This window comes from Petromyzon marinus, chromosome 33 (assembly GCF_048934315.1).
Source record: "Petromyzon marinus isolate PM22_M1 ecotype Great Lakes invasive population chromosome 33, UKy_Petmar_22M1.pri1.0, whole genome shotgun sequence".
Taxonomy (NCBI): domain Eukaryota; kingdom Metazoa; phylum Chordata; class Hyperoartia; order Petromyzontiformes; family Petromyzontidae; genus Petromyzon; species Petromyzon marinus.
Genome location: NC_133699.1, coordinates 12,584,408 through 12,606,944, shown reverse-complemented (window position 1 = coordinate 12,606,944; position 22,537 = coordinate 12,584,408). Strand labels below are relative to the sequence as shown.

Here is a 22,537-nt window from a genome sequence, read left to right as displayed (position 1 = left end):
CAGTATTCCCTACACTTCACCACTTGTAACTGACTGCACTGTGCACTGTATACAGTACGCTCCACCTACCACTCCCCACACACCTCTTGCCGTGCACCGCTCACCACAAAGCCGGCACAGCTCATTCCACTCCTCAAATTTCAGTTACCATGCATTATGCATGGGTGGTCAGTTGCATAAAACACGTTAAGTGATTTCGCCCCTTCAGCTGCACTGATTTACATGGGAAAAAATTAGGGAAGATTCCTCTTCACATGTTTTATGCAACCCGCTACAAGGCCTTTGCTCCGACAGTATAAAAAAAAACTAAACGGGGGATCTTTGTGTTCGTATGCGTGTGTCTGTGTGATCTGCAGGACCCCTATGATTGCTGGGGGTCTGTTCGTGATGGAAAAGGCTTACTTTGAGGAGCTCGGGAAGTATGACATGATGATGGACATCTGGGGCGGCGAAAACCTTGGTGGGTAAACGCGTTCAGAAGATATTGGTGGACAGAAAGAGATGGAGTGGTGGATAAGAATTAGATGTGAAAATTTTGTGGGCAGTTGGAGTGGTCCATTATTGAACCAATTTCTGTTAGGCTTGGCAGCACACATCACGCCTGTGATAGGTGCCTTCTCTGAGTATGAGAGGGTGCTCAGCCTGGGGAAATTTAGCCAACAGGAACTATGCCAAGGGTTCGAGTAATAAAAAAAATACTATATATTTACTTATTGGGTGATCTAATTATAGATCCCCCCCCATTAGTTTGTAATGACCACTGGAATATCATCTGCAGTCATCTCAGTAAGTCAACCGTTAACACCTTGGTCTGTCCTGTGACCTGCCAGCAAGCCTCCCCCGCTTAATGAGAGCACCTAGTTTAGAGTATTTGGCTGCGATACATTTCCACTTGATAAGTGACTTTGTTGAGCTATCATTTATGGCCAGGTCGCTTCTGAAAACGATCTATATAGCTCAGTGAGCCTTACCTGGCGAAATAAAAAAATAGTTTAGTTTAAATAGTTCAGATTAGCCTGGCACGAGCGCTGCGGGGACATCACCGTCAGTAAGCGGCGAGTGGCGGCTGTCATTGCGTGCTCTATATTTACGTGCATGCGTGTGTGTGCACACTGTGTGTGTCTGTGCGTGCACGCTCCGCGCCACGCGCAGAGATCTCGTTCCGCGTGTGGCAGTGCGGTGGTTCTCTGGAAATCATCCCGTGCAGCCGTGTGGGCCACGTCTTCCGGAAGCAGCACCCCTACTCATTCCCCGGCGGCAGTGGCACCGTGTTCGCCAGGTAACGAACACCCACAGCCTTGGCTGGCTCCAGTGTGCTGCGACTAATGCGGCCTGTGCTCAGCAACTGCATCAACAACAAAAAAGACTCGCTGCTAGATGAGGGCCCTCTCCACGCCCGTGTGGGTTGTGAGTGTTATTTGGCCATACTTCACCATGCTGGTCTATACGAGTTGGAGAAGGTGGGAATCTGTGTATGTTGGACTTCTTTCGCACCGTACATAGCCAACCGTGCTAATCCGAGATGCGGGGGAAGTACAATAAACACGTGAGCATACAACATTGTATGTTGCTACACTATTCTTTGGTTATTTTGGTAAAGTCTCGCAGATAGAAGAAAAATAAAAATAAAGTGAATAAAAATAATTTTAAAAACCACGGCGTTTTGCTCACAACACAAGCGGTCGTCATCAGGAAAAGGTGGGTTAGCCTCTAAAGGCCAACTGTTTATAAAGATTTAAAATGGACGTAGCCCAAGTGTCAGCAGCATGGACGGGGAAGCTTATGTTAATGTAAGTGATGGTAGTCGTGGGCAACGATGGCACTGGTGGTGGGTTTCCACCAATTAAAGGGCTGCCAGGTAATCATTGCACCTCGCTTTACACACTCACACTGTTGACGGTGGAGGTTGCTGCTAGACGTGATGGTAGTAGTGGGTAATGATGGTACTCGTGGTGGGCTTCCACCAATTAAAGGGAAACATTACAGCCAGTTATGACTTTGAATGTTTGATAACGTCCATCCAGTGATTGCTGAGTTTGTACCCATCTTCTGGGTTGAAATTGTGTCTATGTCGGTATGTATGGATGGCTTCATGAACTAATCTTTGTTGATAGCCAGTGGGTTTTCAAAGTACCTTAATCTTAGAGAAATACATTTCATGTGAGCCAGCCGCATTAAAATAATGATCAGCCAAGGCAGAAGTATTGGTCCTACCGTGTTTCAAATCTGCCTTATGCTGACGAACACGGTCCGAGACATGTCGCTTAGTTTGCCCAATGTAACTGCTGCCGCAGATACAGCTTAGTTTGTAGACGCCGGGATATTGCATGTCAGGGATTTTGTCCTTCACAGATGGGATCAGATCACAAAGTTTATGTACTGTGTTAAATCGGACCTGGATCTTGTGTTTGTTCATGATTTTGGAAATATTTTTGGTGGCCCCTGCTATGTATGGCAAGGTGATGGTTTTGATTGGCTTTGCGGATTGTGTAGTCAGAGTATCCATTCACCTTGAGAGCCTGGTGTACGTGTTTGAGTGTTCATGGTCGGAGATACATTGAGCTGTAGAGTTTGATGAGGGAATTCTTCTGAGATGGATGGTGGTGGGAGTCAGGTTTTAGGTAGGTCTCTTTTTGATTAGGACATCCAAGAAAGGTAGCTTGCCATCGTTTTCTACCTTCATGGTGAATTTGATGGCTGGGTGTATGGAATTGATGTGATTGAGGAATTGGTTCAGAGCCGGTCGGCCATGTGGCCAGATGACAAACGTGTCATCCACGTACCTCTTCCACAAGGACGGGCGTAGAGTGGATGCCTGGATGGCGTCCGTCTCAAATTTTTCCGTGAAAATATTGGCAACAACTGGAGATAAGGAAGAACCCATTGGGGTGCCTTCAGTTTGTTTGTAGAATGTTATATTGTAGAATGTTATATTCCGCGTATGTATTGGTGAGGTAGTGTCTCGCCAGGGCTGGTACATCAGCATTCAATCCTTGTTGGACAAATCTTCAATGATTGCAATGGTATCGGGCACAGGAACTTTGGTGAACAAAGAACTACATCGAAACTAACAAGCAAATCACATGGAGACAGTGAGATGTCCTTAATTGACTATGCCAGGTGAGGTGAGTTAAGTACAGAAGAGGTGGTCTTACCAGTGGTATACCGCCCTCTGCTGATGACGGATAGTAGTACGGTATAGACTCTGGCAGCATATCTGAGCGATATCCCATCATGTATGGGTTTTTGGGCACTTTAGTTTCCACTTGAACACTGAAATAAAAATGAGGACAAATTTCCCCAAACAGGATTCTGCTGAAGATGATTCTGTTAATTAGCACGAAGGGGGGGGGACAAGCATTCACCCGCACCCACCAAGTGTGCAATGCATCCGCGTGTACCATGATGACGACATTGTCATTGAAACGTTCTCGGTGCCTGTTGAGCATCTGGCGGACGCGTCCCTCTGTTGGACGCGTTCGTCAATGACACCGCCCTAAAGAAGAGAAGAAGTGCAGTCCCGTTCTGCTCTCACGCCGCGTGTTGTTTTCATACCGTGAATTGGATACAACGCGATGAATGTGTTAGGGAAACACGTCTTTATAATGCGGATGGCAATTGGATATAACGCGTCGCGCGAGTAGGAATAAGCGGTTGTACGGCTGCCTCGGCGTAACATTTGTCCACAACGAGCTGTTCTTCAGCTACCACGTTATTGGAGACCAGACCGTATCTCCATCTTTTGGCGCAATGTTAGCGATGGAAGTGGAAGGGAGTGTTTGTTGTCCGTGCCGACGACAGCACCGTAAAGTCTTTCGTTCTTGCAATGAAAATGTAACTTCATGCTCGGTGCCGGCGTGGTTGTGACAGGCAATCGGTGGGTAGTGGGGAGGTCATTTTCTCCCTTGTTCTGTAAGAAGTAGTACAGCAAGTAGGTTATTACATATCTTTGTTTATACGTTTCTCACGGCAGCTCTTGACGCGCTCCGCATCTGCGTGATGTAACGGAGCAACGTTGGCGGGCCGCCGGTGAGACAAAACCCGTGCCACTGGTCTCTTACGCTGTTGCCGAGTTTCCACGGCTCGCCCTCTTCACGCTCCTCTACCCCCTCTCTCTCTGATGAGGAACTGGGGCATGTTGACGGCCACCCCATGAAACACAGGGGCTTCGCGTAAGCAACGAGCAAAACCCAGTTGTCATTCGTGGCTTTGATGACAAGGGTGACCGAGCGCGATGCGGCCCCTCATCCCCTATCCTCTCGCCCCTCCGCTGTCGCACGCGGAACTTTTTTTTTGTCGCAGGAACACGCGGAGAGCGGCCGAGGTATGGATGGACGAGTACAAGAACTTCTACTACGCGGCGGTGCCCTCTGCGAGGAGCGTCTCCTTTGGAAAGTAAACAGCCCCATGTTTCGACTCTCTCTGAACTGGGGCGTAACGCGGGGGGGGGGTTAATTGACTGACAGCGGCGTGTGACGTGGGTCCAGCATGCGGTCGCTGCTGCTGACAGTTCAAAAATATAATGTTCCACGCACGCCCGATTTAGTGGTCACCATTCCGGGTTATTTGAACGTGCATAAATCTAGGGTGATTTGTCATCATTGCGCCGTTGTTTTAGGTGACCGGTTTACCCGCGTGGCTCAAGATTATAATTTTTTTCGCATAAAATTTACGGCTGACGATTATTTTCGAGCTGTGCGGTGGCAGCGAGAAGCCTTGCTTCACTATCCCTGCATTAGAAGCTGTAGATTCGCAGGGTTAAACTGAGCCGTCGACGTTTATCGTCCAGGTTATTAACAAATAACTCTGCTGCTGTGTGTTTAAAGCATTCAGGGCCGGTTGGAGCTCCGAGAGAAACTGAAATGCAAGCCCTTCAAGTGGTACCTGGATAATGTCTACCCTGAGCTCAGGTCTCGTGCACACACAAACACACGCACAAACATTTCTCCGTGAAGCCTTGCAGGCTATCGGGGTAATCGCTGTGAGCGAGCATCTGTTACAAACCTGCACTGCGTGTAAGCGGACGGTTTTGCCGAGTGTGAGGAGAATTTTTATCGCGTTGAGCAAGAGGGCCACAGATGGAACCTTGTGGGATGCCACGGCGTAGGGGTCTCGCACAAAGCTAGGCCTTGTGTAGAAACGTCGAGGGAGCGGTTTGAGCGGTGGGAGCAGAACCCAGGAGAGAAGTGCGATGGGCGTGGACAAGCTGATGACGTGCGTTGCCTCTGCTGTGTCTTGTCGCTGCCCTCTGACCCCCCAGGGTTCCGGATAAGCAGGACGTGGCGTTCGGGGCGTTGCAGCAAGGAGCCAACTGCCTGGACACCATGGGCCACTTCGCCGATGGCACCGTGGGGGTCTACGAGTGCCACAACGCTGGCGGCAACCAGGTGAGTCTCCAGGGCCTGCCACAGGGCCCCTGGGGTAGAGAGCAGACGGGGCGGGAGACCACCTGATCGCGACCAGGTGGCTTAACGTTGTGGGCTGTGTGTGTGTGCGGGCGCACGTGTGTGCGCATGCAACAGGAATGGGCCTTCACCAAGGAGAAGTCATTGAAGCACATTGATCTGTGCTTGACGGTGACCGACCGCATACCTGGAGGCCTCCTCAAGCTCCAGGTTTGCAGGGAGAATGACAGCCGACAGGTGAGGTCAACCCCCACACACCCTTACAACAACAGCTGCCTCTGTGAGTCACTGGCGTTAGCTGTCCATCATCATCATTTCAACTTGTAACAGGCACAGTTTTCGCTCACTCTCCTTGAGAGAATGTCTCAGAGGCGCGAGGAGGAACCACAGATAAGCGGGAAAGGCAGGCACGGAATGAGTTCGGTACCAAAAATTGCCCAAGCTCTGTGGCCCTCTATATATGAGGGTGTCATCGGCCAATTAATGAGTCTGCATGTGGGAGGGGGAAAAAGCACTATCCCAAACAGTGAGATGTTAACTATGTCACTTGGTATGCATGGGGTCGTGGGTTCGATCCCAACCCTGATGCCTTTATATTTGGAGTATACATGTTCTCCCCGCATTCACTTGTATTTTTCTCCGGGTCCTCCGGTTTTTCCCTCCGCATTTAGAAAAATGCGTTTAGAGTATTTGGCTGCTATAAATGTCCACACGTGATAAGCCGCTTCGTTGAGCCATCATTTGCGGTAGCCAGGTCGCTTCTGAAAAAGAGCTGTATAGCTCAGTGGGCCTTACCTGGTCAAATAAATAAACTCCTTAAAAAAAAGTGTTTTAAAAACAACGGTTTTATTTTAAAGTGCACTAAAAAGTAAATAACTCGATTGGACAACGGGAAGTGGACGACATCTTGATCACAAGAGACACGTGGCGCCTGCTTCTTGGGCGAGGCGATTCCAGAGTTTAGGGACCACGGCGTTTTTGACCCATCCAAATAAATATTTAATTAATCAGCCATCCATGCTAAATATTAATTGCTTTAAAAGAGCTAGTTAATTAATTGATGCCGATTTTGATACAGGCATGCATTGTCACCGGATCTGAGTACGTGTGCAAAATGTGGAATTCCATTGGACAACAGGAAGTAGACTAACTTTTGATTACAAGATTTGACCACGACAAACATAGGAGTCAAGTTACGGTAAACCGTTGAAAAACACGTTCTCCTGCGGAGGGAGCTGATAGGAAAGTTTGGGTTGCTCGGTCAGTGGGCAGGGTCAACGGCGGCACCACGTGGTGTATTCCGCAAACATGCCCGACTGTGAGGGTGGGTACAAGCCGGCGTGAAGGGTGGGGACCGAGTGGGGACCTGGGATGGTGGAGAGAAATAAAAAAGCTGTTTCTCAAAAAAAAAGAGTACAATACCCACGAATTGGCGGCTTATAAAGTAGCGATTGAGAGCAGCCGCATACTCCAAACGCATGTTGTTGATTCTCCACGTGGAGGGGAAAATGTCGTGAAGATGGCCGGACGTGGTTGGTGGCCACCCACCCCCTCGTGTGTGCCGTGGCCGCCTTCCCCACCCAGCCCCTCACCACCCAGCCCCTCCCCACCCAGCCCTCTCCACCCAGCCCCTCCCCACCCAGCCCCTCCCCACCCAGCCCCTCCCCTCCCCACCCTCCCCACCCAGCCCCTCCCCTCCCCACCCAGCCCCTCCCCTCCCCACCCTCCCCACCCAGCCCCTCCCCTCCCCACCCAGCCCCTCCCTCCCCACCCAGCCCCTCCCTCCCCTCCCCACCCTCCCCTCTCCACCCAGCCCCCACCCCTCCCATTTTTAGATGCACGACGGACGGACACAATAATCCCCTGTGGGCTGGTGGAACCAGGAGGTTCCTACCAGTAATATCTATAAATACTTTTTAACATGTCCCCATTTTTGCTGCACTGCCATCTCCTGGCGAGCCAGGGCATAACACATTGACGCCCACTGCTGAATTCCAGGCGTGCTCCCGCCGTTGGCCAGCTGTCATTGAGCTGTCTGGGTGATTCAAAATGGCCTCGTCAAAACGTGATGAGACAGCCGCTTGTGCGAATGTTATTGCGTTGACCATAGCCGAGGACGTTAGCCCCAATAGTAAACTTGAACAGTTAATCTGTTGCCACCTCCGTTGGTATTCCTATCAATACATTGTTGATCCATGCTTTATTCATCTCAATGTTCCAGTGGCGCTCTTGTTATTACACGATGAGACGGAAATTTCCGCTTAACTCTCGCAGCGAGCGGTGCCGTCGCCTTGTCAGAGAACAGCCTGAGAAGACTTAATCACCACTTCTTCAGCAGCCCCTCTCGTACCCGCACCTGCTGCGCGCGTCCGTCTCCGCCCCCTAACCCTTCCACCTCTTACCGTCCTCTCAAACCCCTTGTGCAGAAATGGGAGCAAATAGAAAACAACAGCAAGCTGAGGCACGTGGGCACAAACCTGTGCCTTGACAGCAAGAACGCCAAGGCGGGTGGTCTCACCGTGGAGGTGTGCAGCCCCTCCATCACGCAGCAGTGGAAGTTTACGCTCAACCTCAACCAGTAACCAGTGGCTTTGAATTGTAAGGGGCTCGGGGAAGCGGCCGCTTCCATCAAAATTTTCCGCCATTTGCCAAAATCGCCATATTCCTCCCCCCAACGGTCGTGGCACAGCTCACTCGGCCGTGCGCGATTCCGTCCCGTGTGGCCCGTGGTTCAATATCGCCTTTGGTTAACGTTTATTGTAATTGTTTTTGCACAAATTGTAAATAATCGCGGTTTCGTGCAAGCTGAAGGAGGGAGAATCTGCTCGGAAACTAACCCCCGTGTGACTGCGACTTTACGAGCTGCGGCCGGATCTCGGCTGCACCTGGAGGAGGTGTTTCACTTTAAACCACTCGTCTTGCTCCATTGTACAGTTGCTTCTTGCGTACCGCCCAATTTGCGCGCCACGTCTCAGGGCCACGGTGCCCTCTCCCGTACGCGGTTTTTCTCGTGCCGCGCCAGCGCGCACGGTAAATATCCCAGCGTGCCACGTGGCCCTGTGTGTTAACTGTCTGTCACACCCAATTTACCCCGGCATGGCCTGTTGAGCTGGGCTTGGATTGAGTGGAATTTTTTTTCGTCCCGTTGCTTGCAGCAGCACCCTTACTACAATTCAACCACTGCTGGCAACGCCTCACGTCCACCTCCCTCCACAGCCCTGTTTTTATACTGTACATACACACACGTGCACTCATGTGTACATGTGTACAAACACATAGCATCTCTTTGCTGACTTATGGGACAATAAATCAATGCAAAGCCCTGTATTATGTGCTTAACGTGCAACACATTGCAGTGGCCGAGTGTACATTACAAGAAGCAGCATAATCAAAGTCAACGTGAATTGTAAAATTACTCTATTTTGGTTAAATATTATTTTTATTGAGGTAAGGAGCAGGACTGCAGTTAGCTCTTCGGGAAGCTACTCTAGTCACATAACAAATGCGCATGCAGTCGCCCAGTGTACTATAAGAACACCCACAATACAGCAAATCTCCATTCTCCGCTGCTTTGCATTCATGTATTGACCCATAAGACACTTTTCATTTGATCCTTTAGAAATCCACGAAAGCCGTATTTCTGCCGATGTTGAGCAATTTAGCTTGTTGACAGTTCAGTAGTGGCACCTGCACGCGTTTCTCAAGCTGACCCCATACACGTGCAATTGTGATCTGCTTTGGACAAAGGTCACGTCCCTTTGACTCTGCTGCATGGCGCAAGGGTAGGATGACCAGTCGCACGCATGCATTTGTGACCCCATGGGGGGGTTAGCCTTAACCAAGTGAACGCACCATTACACTTAGAAAGGATAGTGCGGTGACCGTGCGAGCGTTGCTTTTGATTTGTTGATGAACGACCATGTGATCACGAATGCTCCTTTCCACTTGATGGGGGGTGGGGGGGGGTGGGGGCACTTGACCACTCATTTAAAAAACACAAAATGTTTCGCCATATTTCATTCGGGATTTGCGAGACATTACAAACCGTGTCCGATTTTCCAAAGATTCAACATCAGAAACGCATTGCGAGGTTTGTTCAATCACGATCCATGCTGACAGTGATTGCAAGCCCCCTGTGTTTGTTAGAAAATTCATACCAGCCGAGTCAAAAAGCCAATTCTGTTTCTGTGAGCGGTTCAAAGCACGTCTCGCTTAAATCGACCCGCTTAGAACCGCGTGCTAATTCTGCCGAAAACTCGCCGCGCTTTCGGCTTACTTCTAAAGATCTTTTTGAAGTGTCTGTATGCTATAGGGGGTCGCTTGCCAAATTAAGGAAACTTACATCTTCGCCGAAATCTTACACTAAGTTCCTGTCTTAAGGGGGTTTTTAAGCATTGCGCTTTTTGCTCCGACTGTACGTGTGTGTCATTTTTTGCATGTTAGTTTTTTTTTTCAATGTACTCTTCTTTTTTCATGAAGTGGCTTACTAGAACAAAACTCTTTAAACTAGCTTTAAACTCTAATCCGGCAGGAATTTTTTTTTGGGTGCAAGTTTTGAATGGAATTGTAAATTGATTTTGGAATGCCACGCGCCCCGACGTTTGTGGGTTACCTGTTGAGAATATACCACTCTCTTCTACCACTCACTCGACTTTTTTTTGTCATTACGAAATGCATTTTATTCCCGGTGAGAATCGACGGAATGTCATTACAAAGGATGTGTTTAATTTTCTTCGTGCCGTCCGTTTCAGTTTTTTTTCACACAAATTCCGAGCACAGGTCCAATTGGCCAAAATATCACGTGGCCCGCAACAAGCAGCACGATGAAATTGCTTACACTTTCTGTGTAGTATTGAGATGTTATTGGTCATTGTCGCCACCTGCAGAGAGTCTTGTGACATTACGCGTATCAATCCCACTGCTGGCCCAGGCACGGTCTTAAGAGAGTTTTGTTGAGCAGGCACAAAGGTGCCCACTCTAGCCACCTTTACTATGGAATGACTCTCTCCCAACAATTTAACTTGTCTGCACACCATTCAATGTGGACAAAGCTATCGAGCCAACTACAGTATGTTCACATGCACATTAATTTTTATGAATACGTTTCAAGTTAGCTTCATGGCAGAACTTGAGTTTAATCCATTAAATGTAACGATCAGAATGTTGATTGAAATTAATTGAATTAGAATAGTTAATTTCTAGTTTTTTTGGTTCTGAATTGCATAGTTATGATAATGGAGCTAAGGTGGTCTATGAGGGTGCTTTCCACTCAACTCTCCAAGTCAGACCCCCCCCCCCCCACTTCAGTGTTTCCAGTGTCTAGGGGGGGGGGGGAGTCTCTCACAACATGGAGAGTCCTGCTTCCAGTGAAAAATGACCACGTCTGGCCCATTGCGAGTGATGCCACCTCCGCAGTTTGTACCACACCACCCGAGGCCATCGCAACGCACGCTCTCAGCCCAACAAGTGGAAATGCTTTTCTGTCGGAGGCAGGAGGAGATGGCTCTCGCTGCTTTCGAGTTTTGTCGCGTGTCTCGGCCGACACGATCCATTCAACTTTGCGCTTCAGCCTCATGGCCACGGTACCACAGAGCCGCCTCCACTTCAAGCACCATTTCGAGTTCTGAGACCCTGAACAGCAGGATGCTAATAAAGCACAGGCTGTATTTTGAAGGGACAAGCCTTCAAGATTCTTTTGCTATCTCTACTAGACCCTCTGCAAAAGCAAATGAAAGAATAATTAAGCAAACCCAATGAAGCCTTCCACTCTTCAAGAAATGTAATCCAAGGATTTCATCTCCATGTTATATTGACGTGGCTATGGTGTGTCCGATGCCCTGGATGATCATTCAGCTCTCCAGGAAGAGAGCTCCTAGACCGTCCTGGGTTGGTAGATTGGATCAGCACACACAATTCAATAGCACCAATACTGTTGTCACGTTGGCTATATGATCCTGGCTGCGCCAGACTCCCTAAATAAAACCTTTGGAGTTATGTTGTCCATATCTATCGAGACATCGTGGGCACCGCCAAGATGGAAGATTCCCCCGTCATCTCCTTTGATTTCTTTATTTGGGGGGGGGGGGGGATTGAACGTGGGACAAATAATTTGATGGTTCGATTAACAAAGATAGCAAATACATGATTAAACTAAGCCTGGTAAGTTTGTCTACTAACGCAACCTGCTCTGTATTCTTCCCTTAGCTAGCGATGGAAATTCCACATTCCCATGGTGATGTCGCAGGCTTTTCATAGAATGACCACTTCAATTTATGCAAAATTGTGCTCATTATACTTGCAACACGATCGTGAAAACACATCTGGGTATGAAAAATTACACCCAGAGTAATAAGCAAACATGGTTACAATCTCCTTTTCCATTGTTTACCATCCCATATGCACATGCTGCCATAATAGCCTCCCCTCCATTGATTCTGAGAATGTCAAACAATCTTGGAGGTATTTTTGTTTTGTTCATAATGTTATCTCTATGTGAATGGGATTGTAAGAATGGGCTACGCCAATGCTAGTTGCCAGCAGCTGGGCCGAGGCTGTATGTAGTAATGTATTGTAACAGCGGTTTGTATCAGAGCGCTAGCGTAAATGTCATCATGTGAACATCTTTTAAGAGTTGTATTTGCAATTTGAACAACAGACGAAGAATTGGATGTTCTTGGGCATAAAACCGAATTGTTCGTATGTTGAATGCAAACAACACTGGAAGCTAACGCGGTGTGTGGATACGTCATGGATATGCTACAGTTAAATGTTTACAAATGCTGTCCGAACAGAAGTGTTGGCCTGAGATGGTGCAAGTGGATAACACACGGTTTAAACATCTGACAATGTTAAGATTTCTTGGTGGTATACTGCTACCTGGTTAGGGTTATTACAAATGCGTAATTTTAACCCCCGATTATAATTATTGCCAATATTCTGTCCTTGCTGTTTACTTTGTTTTCGATTGAAATTAAGGAATTTTTATTGTTTTTTTTAAATTCTGTGTATGCTTTTATTTCTGCCTTTTATAGTAATGTTTTGGTGTTTCTAAAAGTCCATCTGCCTTCCGGAAAATTGTGGGAGTTTATAGTCACGTATAAACAAACCATTGTAAGTTATATTTTTAAAGTGTATAAATACCGAATAAACTTACGAAGTGTTTTCTTGGCATACTGAAAGGTCGTGAGATTGCCTTTTCAGTGGCGGCCAACCCAAGACTCACAAGCACAACCCGTCCGTACTCACCGCATGGAGAGTCGTTTTACTCCTTGCACACGAAAATTGTGCATGTCAGTGCAGTAGTGGGACTCTCTTGCACAAAACGAACCACGCTCCTAATTTAGGCCATCAACTTAGGCATACAAGTGATGAAGGTCAGCGCCGGGGTGTTTGTGCATTTCGGTTCAAAATGTTTTCGTGTATTTTAAAATGGTTTATATTTAATACATCGCCACCTTTGGGATATGCAACATACATTTTTTATTGTCAAGGTTTGCAAGCCACTGCACTTCTGTGATTTGCCTGGGCCATAAGGCTATGTACCCACATGTACCCACATGGCCTCCACGTGGTTGGTAAAAACATTTTTCACAGGTTTAGGCCCATGTAAGCAAGTGTGTACAGGGCCGTGATTGTTAAGTGATTAGGAGGTCGTTGAAAAGTAATTTGTTCCCCACTAGAGACACGGCCAATATGTCATGCAGATGCCCACGGCGGTGTGTGTCTCAAAGCCAGACCAAATGCTTTTATTGAGCTTGATTATGAATTTCGTAGCACGGTTCATCAGCATTGTGGTCAGTCTGATCGAGCTGCGGCCATAGGAACGCGAGGGTGAGCGTGCGTGTGGATCACGGTCGACCTGCTTGCTCTGCCACACGAGGAGCGTCGTGCTGCGTTCAATAACCAACTCGCCACACCTGCTCTACGATCATTGGGCCTCCATTATATTTGACCATTGAACAAATATTGGTGGCCAAGAGTTACAATTATTTCTGTGGCTATTTAAAAAAAAGAGGGTCTTCTCTACATCAGACATGTCAGCAGGTTACATTTACATTATGGCTACATCGTTTTGGAAGGAGTTACAGATGGGCAAGTTTCAGGACTAGGGCATTTGTGAGTACCTCATTTCATTAAATATATGCCCTCCCCCCACCTCACGGCAATGCGGCTTAATTTGAGAGTGGTGCAACCACCAGATGTGTTCCTGAATTAAATTAGGGTCTACAATGCATGGGAAGATGTTCACCATTGAGATAGATGTTAGTGGGATGGGCGCACAGTGCATCTCGCTATGAGTGACCGCCAAACGATTTGGTGATGTATTTACGGCTACCCCACGACAATAATATGGATCATTTATACAGAAAACAACGTCTTTTAACTCCTCTGATACACTTGGTCCAACATAGCCGGTGTGATTTCCTTACAACTTCCAATGACATGTAAGCTGAGGTCATTGATATCTCGCGGATTTGTTGTGGACGCCCCCCCACCCCACAATAAGAAAAAAACGAATTAACCAGCGGAGTGATGTCACTCAAACGTGGGGGTCATGTAATTGTTCCACCTCGGCCAATCAATACGCGGATATTTCAAGTCCGGAGTCTCGTAAGAAACCAGTAACGGGATTTATAAATGTGTTCACGTATATCAAAAAGTGGCACCCTTGTACGGGGTCCACGTATGGATTGCGGGCACGGGTGCACTTTTGTACCTTTCAAAGGGTGCTTCTGGAGCCTGCCAACACAGCTGTAACCTGCATTACGAGCATAACAACGAGACAAACCCGTCGGGGTCGATTCACACGCGAATAGAACGATCTTCCCGGCAATGTGTTTGGGTGCCTGTCTGTGTTTTTTTTTTACATTGTTGACTATGTGGTTGTTAACTATGGTGTTAGCTTTATTACTCCGTTGGGGGATGGGGTAGGCACCCGGACTTGGAAAAGTTGAAAATGAAGCAAAAAAAAAACCCCTGGGCAGATCCCACTCCTCGCAAGTTTCACTGGAGACGACTTGCTCATATAATGGGAGAACTTTTATAGACAGACCATTACGTAATACAGAACACAACAATTTTGCTGCGTCAGTTGTTTTTTATGTACATATTAACACAACGCGTGGGTGTATGAGATGACTGGAAAAGGTAATTTAAACATTTTCAGCCAAAAACTTTTAATTCGGGCTCGGGATACCGACCAATTGAGTTAAGAATGAGTTCAGGTTTATTGAAACATCTAACACAATGTATTCCACTGTCAATTTTCATCTTAATTGGCACTGCCAGGCTGTGTATAACATTTTGCGTGACACGTGGTAGTTTGTAATCTCAAGCATTATAACATGGACATCACATCGCGAGGTGCAACTGGATAAATTGTGTTGCTAACATTTAAAATATTTCTGATGTGTGCTCTTAGTTTGCAAAGGGTATGAAATTTCAATGTTGGGGTTTTCATAAAAAAATACAGAGTATTTTCCATTATTAATACATTGGGTTGTCGCCTATATGTATATACATTTTTGTTTTACAAATGTATAATAAAATAATCTTCTGTTCCTTTTGCTTCTTGTAACTTTCTGACGCACCCCTACTGAACGTCTGTGAAAAAGAGCTTTGTAGCTCATCGGATTCCTCCAGTATGAATAAAGATTCTAATTCTCGGTCCTTGTAAAGAGTGCTTAGTATAAATTCCTGTCATGAATGCACATGTGTATAATATACTTGAGTACTGTATTTTAAATGTAATGTTTGTGTGTTCAGTGGGGACATTTTGTCCACGTTTTTCTTCCAATTATAAACAAAATTTTCGTTCGGCTGCTTGTGTTGCACTTAACCCCTCGGGATGCCTTTCCATCTTTCTGGTTATTTCTCTTCAGTTGCTAAATCATGAATGGGCGACGCTTCATTTGTTCTCGAGTCGGGTGATGGCAGGGCTGGACGCGACACACGAGGCCCCACCGCTCGACTTCAATCCGGCACCTCAAGCATCTTGGCCGCACTAAACCTGGGCCTAGAGCAGGGGTCGCCAAACCGAAGTAATAAGAAGATCATTTTTTTTTCGAATTCGGTAAAAAAAACTGGACTCCCTTGGTAATCTGGACTCCCGCCTTAAGACATTTTTGTTATTGAAAGGCATTTCTTCGTGATTAAACTGGCTGTGTTTTGGGAGTGTGGAGGGGTATTTGTACCTTTGGTTGTCACGAGCCTGCGTTAGTTCTTTACTTGCTTGCTTGTAGCTCTGTGCAGCGCCTTGCGACCTCTGGGTGAAACGCGCTTCATAAGTATAAATTATTATTCATTATATTATGATGGTAAACTGGACTCCCATGGTAAATTGACTCCCTTGCTCAACTGGACTTCCATGGTAAACTGGACTCCCATGTCCAGCTGCACTCCCATGGTAAACTGGACTCCAATGCTCAACTGGACTTCCATGGTAAACTGGACTTCCATGGTAAACGAGACTAATGCTCAACTGGACTTCAATGGTAAAATAGACTTCCCTAGTAAACTGGACCCCCATGGTAAGCTGGACTCCCATGGTAAACTGGACTCCAATGCTCAACTGGACTTCCATGGTAAACTAGATTCCAATGCTCAACTAGACTTCCATGGTAAACTAGACTTCCATGGTAAACTGGACTTCCCTAGTAAACTGGACTCCCATGGTAAACTAGATTCCAATGCTCAACTAGACTTCCATGGTAAACTAGACTTCCATGGTAAACTGGACTCTAATGCTCAACTGGACTTCCCTAGTAAACTGGACTCCCATGGTAAACTGAACTTCCATGGTAAATTAGACTCCAATGCTCAACTAGGCTTCCATGGTAAACTGGACTTCCATGGTAAACTGGACTCCCTTGCTCAACTGGACTTCCATGGTAAACTAGACTCCAATGCTCAACTAGACTTCCATGGTAAACTGGACTTCAATGGTAAACTAGACTCCAATGCTCAACTAGGCTTCCATGGCAAACTGTCCTCCCATGTCCAGCTGCACTTCCATGGCAAACTGGACTCCCATTGTAAACTGGACTCCTATTGTAAATTGGATTTCCATGGTAAACTGGACTTCCATGGTAAAGTGGACTTGCGTGGTAAACTGGACTTCAATGGTAACCTGGACTCCCGCCTTGACATTTTTATTCTAAGGCCTTTTATTCTGATTAAATTGGTTATGTGTTTATGGAGTGTGGGGGGGGGGGGGGGGTATTTATACCTTTAGTTAAGTCATGAACCTGCATGCTTATATTAGGTTTTAGAATTGCACGAGTTATTTACTTGCTTGCTTTCAGCTCTGTTTAGTGCCTTGCGACCTCTGGGTAAAACGCGCTTCGTAAGTGTAAATTATTATTAATTTGTATTATGGTAAACTGGATTTCCATGCATAATAGCGGTCTTTTGGGTTAGATCGTGTAAATATATAAATGTGTCGTTAAAACCCGCCACCACCCGACACAGCCAACTAGTAAGGGTTGTCACGTAAACAGAACGTGGCCAATTCGTCACTGGTACAGCACATCGGTGTGTTGGAGAGCCAAGCCACATTTACAATCTGAGTACGACGTTTTGCCAGTAATTACAACTAGCTTCATCAGGCGGCAGCTGGATTTGTGGAGAAGTCCACCTGTTTCGTTCCTTATATAGAGGCGTAGATGTGGTGAGCACCCTTCTGCGCTCTTGCACAATGTGGGGGGTGGGGGGGTGATTCATGAGTCAACGTACATTATGCATGTGCATTATGCGAGCCCTTTGAACTTGTCCTTCCTGTCTAATTGTGTTTATTAAAAAGCCGTACCAATGGTAATCCCTATTGAAGTATGGTGCCATTTATAAGCATGCATTTAAATAACAGAGGCGGAGCCAGCCCAAGCCCGGCCCGATATAAGGGGGGCCCTGTCAGGGGCTCGGGGTTCTTACTGTTGGAGAGGCAGGAGATCCACGTCAAGCTTGAAGAAGCCTCCAGCCACGTGGTCTGGGACCCAGCTTGTGGTCCGGAACGGGATAGTGGAACTGTGTCTAGTTCCGCCGTAGCGTGGTTAGTTGGGTAGTCACCACCCTAGAGTTTGTTGTGTTAATAGCTTGGAGTATGTTGTGCTAAGAGTTTAATGAAACGTGTTGCTCCCAAGATAACGTCTGCGACTCAATTCGACTCACTACAACTGGTGTCAGAAGTGGCCAACTTGCTATGAAATAGCTAGCGATAGACAGTCATGTCTACACGTCGCAGAGTTCGTACACGGGCGTTGGAAGACGATAAGCTGATTCCACCCACGGCCGTCGATGAAGGAGCGGAGGCGCTGCCAGCGGAGCAGAGCTCCGTCGGAGCGCGCGGCGCCTCGCCATCATTGGAGGCGCTCGTCAGAGATGCGCACGGTCGCCTTGCGGAGCTTCTTCAGATGGCGTCCTCGATCCTCGCCGAGCTGCGTCCTCTATCTGCTGCGGCGAAGGAGGGAGCGGCGAGTCGTCTCGACGGAGCGACTCGGCCGCCATTTCACAAAGGGCGTGAACGTCGACGGCGCAGCCCACGCTCGCGGCCGCCATTTTACCGCCGGCGCGGAGCCCGCCAGGCTCGAAGCGGAGCTGTCCTCGCCGATGGACATCCCGTCGCTCCGCCGCCGACTGCCCTTCATTAAAGAATTTGTTGCTGCCAGCGGCGATTGGGTAGCGTTTAAGCGGCGATTTCTCACCAATGCCGACTTGGCGGGATGGACGGAGGCGGAGGCGCTGAAAGCGCTCCCCGCCACCCTCGATGACGACGCCTTGGCGGCGTTCCTCGCCATCCCGTCGTCTGACAGATCCACCCTCACGCAGGCGTTTGACCAGATGGCGGCTGTTTTTGAGCCTCCGCTGAACACCCGGCAAAAGTTCGCTAGCGAAGGCCGCGTTCCCTAAAATGGACCACGACGGTCTTCACGCCTTGGTCCTCGAGAAGATGCTGGGAGTCGCGAAAGACCTCCATACTTTTCTTCCCAACGAGGACGATGCGGTGTCTTCACTCCGGGTCGCCAGGTGCATACAGGCGCAGCAGACCCTGCATCGCGACAGGGTGTTGGTGGTGTGCGCCACATCCTCCACAGAACCGGAGGCCTGCGCGGAGACCGAGCCTGCTCCTGCACGCTCGCTGCACCAGCGGGGTGGCGTCCATCGGGGTGCTGATAATCAGCGGAGGGACGACCGGCGACGGGCGAGGTCTTCATCGTCCCAGTCCCGGAGTGGCCGGGTCGTCTGCTACAACTGCGGCCTGCCGGGGCACGTCCAGTCGGGCTGTCGGGTTCCTCGACGGCGGTCCCCGGAAAGTCCACCTTCCTATGACTTCCTGCTTCATAAGGCGAGTCGCGGCGAACTCCACACTCGGCCCCGGGGTTCACTTCACCCATCAGGGGGGTCCGGTTTGGGTCGGAGTCGGAGTCGGAGTCGGGGTCGGGGTCGGGGTCGGGGTCGGGGTCGGGGTCGGGGTCGGGGTCGGGGTCGGGGTCGGGGTCGGGGTCGCGCGTGGGTTCGGGGGGGAGTCGGGACATATTCATGACGCACGCCCGCTCCGAACGAATCAGTGGTTGGAGCTGGCCCATCACGGCGGCCGTGGGTTCGTCGGCCGTGCTCGGGTTTATCTAGGGAGTGGAAATCCATATGCTCGTTGATACCGGCACATCTTCGACCATTGTTTCTGAACTCATCTATAACATTTTACCTCCCCGGTGTCGCGTTTTGGAACCTGTGGATGCTCCATGTTTTGCCACCGAAAGCGGGTCATTGGGAATAATCAGATGGATAACGGCTGAGTTGCGTATCGCCGATGTCAAATTGTCAGGTCATGTTTTGGTTTCTACGGCCCTAGCCATCCCGTGTTTGCTCGGGACCGATTTTCTGGGCAAGATGCCCCTGAAGATGTGTTTTTTTCAGTTTTCAGTTTATTTATTAGGTATAGCCCTGTGAGCCATTCGGCTCTTGAATCGGGTGCAACCGCAACAAACAAAAACATGAACAAGAAACATCTTAAAGTGACTCCGCGCAACAGAAAAATCCAGGAAAAAACAGCAAAGTCTTCCAGAAAAAGCACCGTATATCAATGCTGTGTGCAAAAATCCCAGTGGGAAGCAAGTCAAACAATAACAACCATAAGACAATCTAGATTAAAGTTATCAGTCTAACTCTGTACTACAACAAACAAATATGGCTAAACCAAAACGTTTTCGGAATAACCAAAATAAAGCTATAAAAACAATGTAACAGTGATCATAGGAACTGTGATTCAAATTTAACAATAAACGATATACATAACATGTACGACCTAACTTTGCAGCCATAACTGGCAGCATGAGTCACTCCATAATAGCAGGAGTATCAGTAGGAGTATCAAAAAATGTCAATGCACCTTTAAAGATCAGCACACTATAATCAAAACTCTAGATCATACTTTGCAGCGGTCATCCGGAGTGATACATTTGATTTCAGGCCACTGAATCGCAGTGGCAGCTAGGGGTGTACAACTCCTCTAGAGCAGTTTTGAGTGAAGATCTCACAGGTAGTGATACAAGTTGCAGTATATTGGCGATAGCATTCCAGACCCTGGGGGCATCAATAGCAAAGGCCCTTTGTTGTATATATAGGCCTTTTTACAAAATTGATATTAAGAATGAGTTGCCAATTTATTTTTCTCGTGGTGTCGCTTGGAGGCCAGAGGGGGTGAGGTGAACAAGCTCCTCCCCTCACAGCAGCCGCCCCTCACACACAACAGGCCGCCGGAGAAGCAATAAAAATAATAAACCCAAAACAAGAGAAAAGAGGGGGGGGGGGGGATTCCTAATGAGGACTTCAAAGACCCCCTCTTTGAGCTCACAGACAATCAGGTGCCACTCACAGGCGAATTCTAAAATAATTTTCCCTTTCGTTGCTATTAATACAATGGTTAAAGTTCAGAACTTAGCAACAAATGATTCGACATCATAGAGAATCCACACACTCAATACGATTAAAAAAACACCAGACTACAATCTAAATAGTGGGTTATTACTTCTCATACATAATATTAATACTAACGTTATTAACATTAAATTATATTACATCTTGCCGTTTACGCGACCTTACAAAAAACAAGGAATGTGAACTCTGGGAGTCAAGAAAGTGAAGGCTTGGTTATATCTCCAGCCTCGGGATATCTCTGACCTCGAGAATAAAAAGCACGGATCCCTGGATGCAGACAGGGAGCAAAAGTTAATAAAACCCTTGAAATACCGGAGGTAACATCTAATGATGACAATGTTCAATCACAAATCTTGGGAAACATAAACCAAAATAATAATTATGCAGTGTTAAACCGAGGGCCAGCCAGCAGAGATGAGGCGAGGTGGGTCGATCACGTGACCAAGATAAATGTATCCCGGAGAGAAAGAGAGCCTCCTGGCCGCCTTTGTCTTCCAGCAGCACGTGATGAGAATTTGCATACACAGGCAGAGGGCATCTCCTCTTAAAAATAAAAATCAAACACCACGATGGAAACACTACTACAACAAACCTTGAGTCACGTACAGAATCATAACTACAAAGTGGTACGGTATCAAACTATGAGGTAAAATAAATGTTTAACTTCAAAAGCCTCAACACATCCTTTGTGCGAGGCAAAAGAATGTCACACCAGGAGGGAAGAGCAGGGGGGAGAGGACTCGACCGGACAGGGGGCACTCCCCTCCTTTCAGATTAATTAGTGCAGAGGGTGAGAAAGAAGGACGCACTCGGGGGCAATCTGGAGCATCCGTTTCCTTTTGATGGCGGGATGACTTGAGGAAGACGACAGGGAACCATGCCTTGATGAAACTCATATTATCTCAATAAATGACACATACACACACACGGGCACACGTACAACCCCCCCCCCCCCCCCCCACAACACCGAGCGAGGGAAATTACTCGTCTATTGCCGTGAAGGCATCTGGGCCCACGGATGAAAAGATGGCTTAATAAATGACACACACGGACACATGTACAGCCCCCCCCCCACAACACAGAGCGAGATCAAACTAAGTTCTGGTCCTGTGTGAGAGAGCATGACGGAGTAAGCATCTGTTTTTTTTCCTCTCGCAAGAGACGCGCAGAGGAGAGATTTTTCGGATATAAACAGCAACACGACACACATTTCAGCTTGACAATTCAGTTCGACATCACAGCTACCATCGGCAGAAGACAGCGACCAACTATCGAAGATGCTCAACCCCCAAAGATAACAGCCAGCCACCGACGCAGGAGATCACCACCGACGCAGAAGAAGACTCCGCAACTCATCCAGGATGGCGAGGCTCGCTGTGTAGCGACATGCTACGCCGTGCGAATTCAGCGCCATCAGAAGAAGTACCGCTCGAAAAGCATTCCGCTCTGGGCATTGACTCACAAGAGCCACTGCAGTTGGAGCTAAGCTGACGAGAATTCCAGCATCATCCACGAGAGAGGGCGGAAAGCGCCAAACGTCGTCCAAGCCTGCCATCAACGAACGAAAGCATCGTTCATCACCAGAGAGCCGGAGCAGGAGAGAGCACGCCGCAGTGCCAGCATCCTCCACCAAGAAAGGGTGCCAGCTGCCAGCGGACAAGCGTTGTGCCGACTCGGCTCATCCAGCAGGGGAAAGAGCCTGGCCAGCGCCACCGAGCACGGGTGTCAGCTGCCAGCGCACGAGCGACCGAGCATCTCCAGGACGGGCATCGTGCCGACGCAGCTCATCATCCAGCGGCGGAGAGAATCGGCAGCCAACGTCAGACGCCGAACGATAGAGGGAACCAGCCGTCGTTCGTATACCCTCCCCCACTCACAAACCCACGACGCTCCTGGCGTCTGCTCACACAATAATTTACCAAAGAGACAATCCAACGTACCCACACACTAAGACCAATTATAAAGTGCATGAACCATCAGCTGGCCGTGAAGGCATCGCGGCTCATCGAGTGATAAGAATACATCGTTTATAAGTACATTAATTTTTTTGGTTTAACACGTAGGCTTTCGCGACCAATATTATTCATAATAAAGGTTTTTGGGTTAGATCGCGTTTATTTATAAATGTGTCGTAACCCTTCACCACCCGACACGGCCAATCAGCAAAAAAATTGTCACGTTGACAAAAAGACAAATAGTTC

At 48.0% G+C, this 22,537-nt stretch overlaps 1 protein-coding gene across 1 annotated transcript in view; it reads left to right on the top strand.

Moving 5' to 3' along the window:
- Positions 1 to 15,070, top strand: part of LOC116948486 (polypeptide N-acetylgalactosaminyltransferase 2) — a 75,550-nt gene extending 60,480 nt beyond the window's left edge. Inside the window, exons 10-16 of the mRNA XM_032965204.2 lie at positions 357 to 460; positions 1,153 to 1,279; positions 4,303 to 4,395; positions 4,827 to 4,910; positions 5,261 to 5,387; positions 5,523 to 5,642; positions 7,832 to 15,070. Coding sequence (XP_032821095.1) covers positions 357 to 460; positions 1,153 to 1,279; positions 4,303 to 4,395; positions 4,827 to 4,910; positions 5,261 to 5,387; positions 5,523 to 5,642; positions 7,832 to 7,987 — 811 coding nt within the window. The 3' untranslated portion in view covers positions 7,988 to 15,070. The remainder of the gene's footprint in view (positions 1 to 356; positions 461 to 1,152; positions 1,280 to 4,302; positions 4,396 to 4,826; positions 4,911 to 5,260; positions 5,388 to 5,522; positions 5,643 to 7,831) is intronic.
- The last annotated feature ends 7,467 nt before the right edge of the window (positions 15,071 to 22,537 follow it).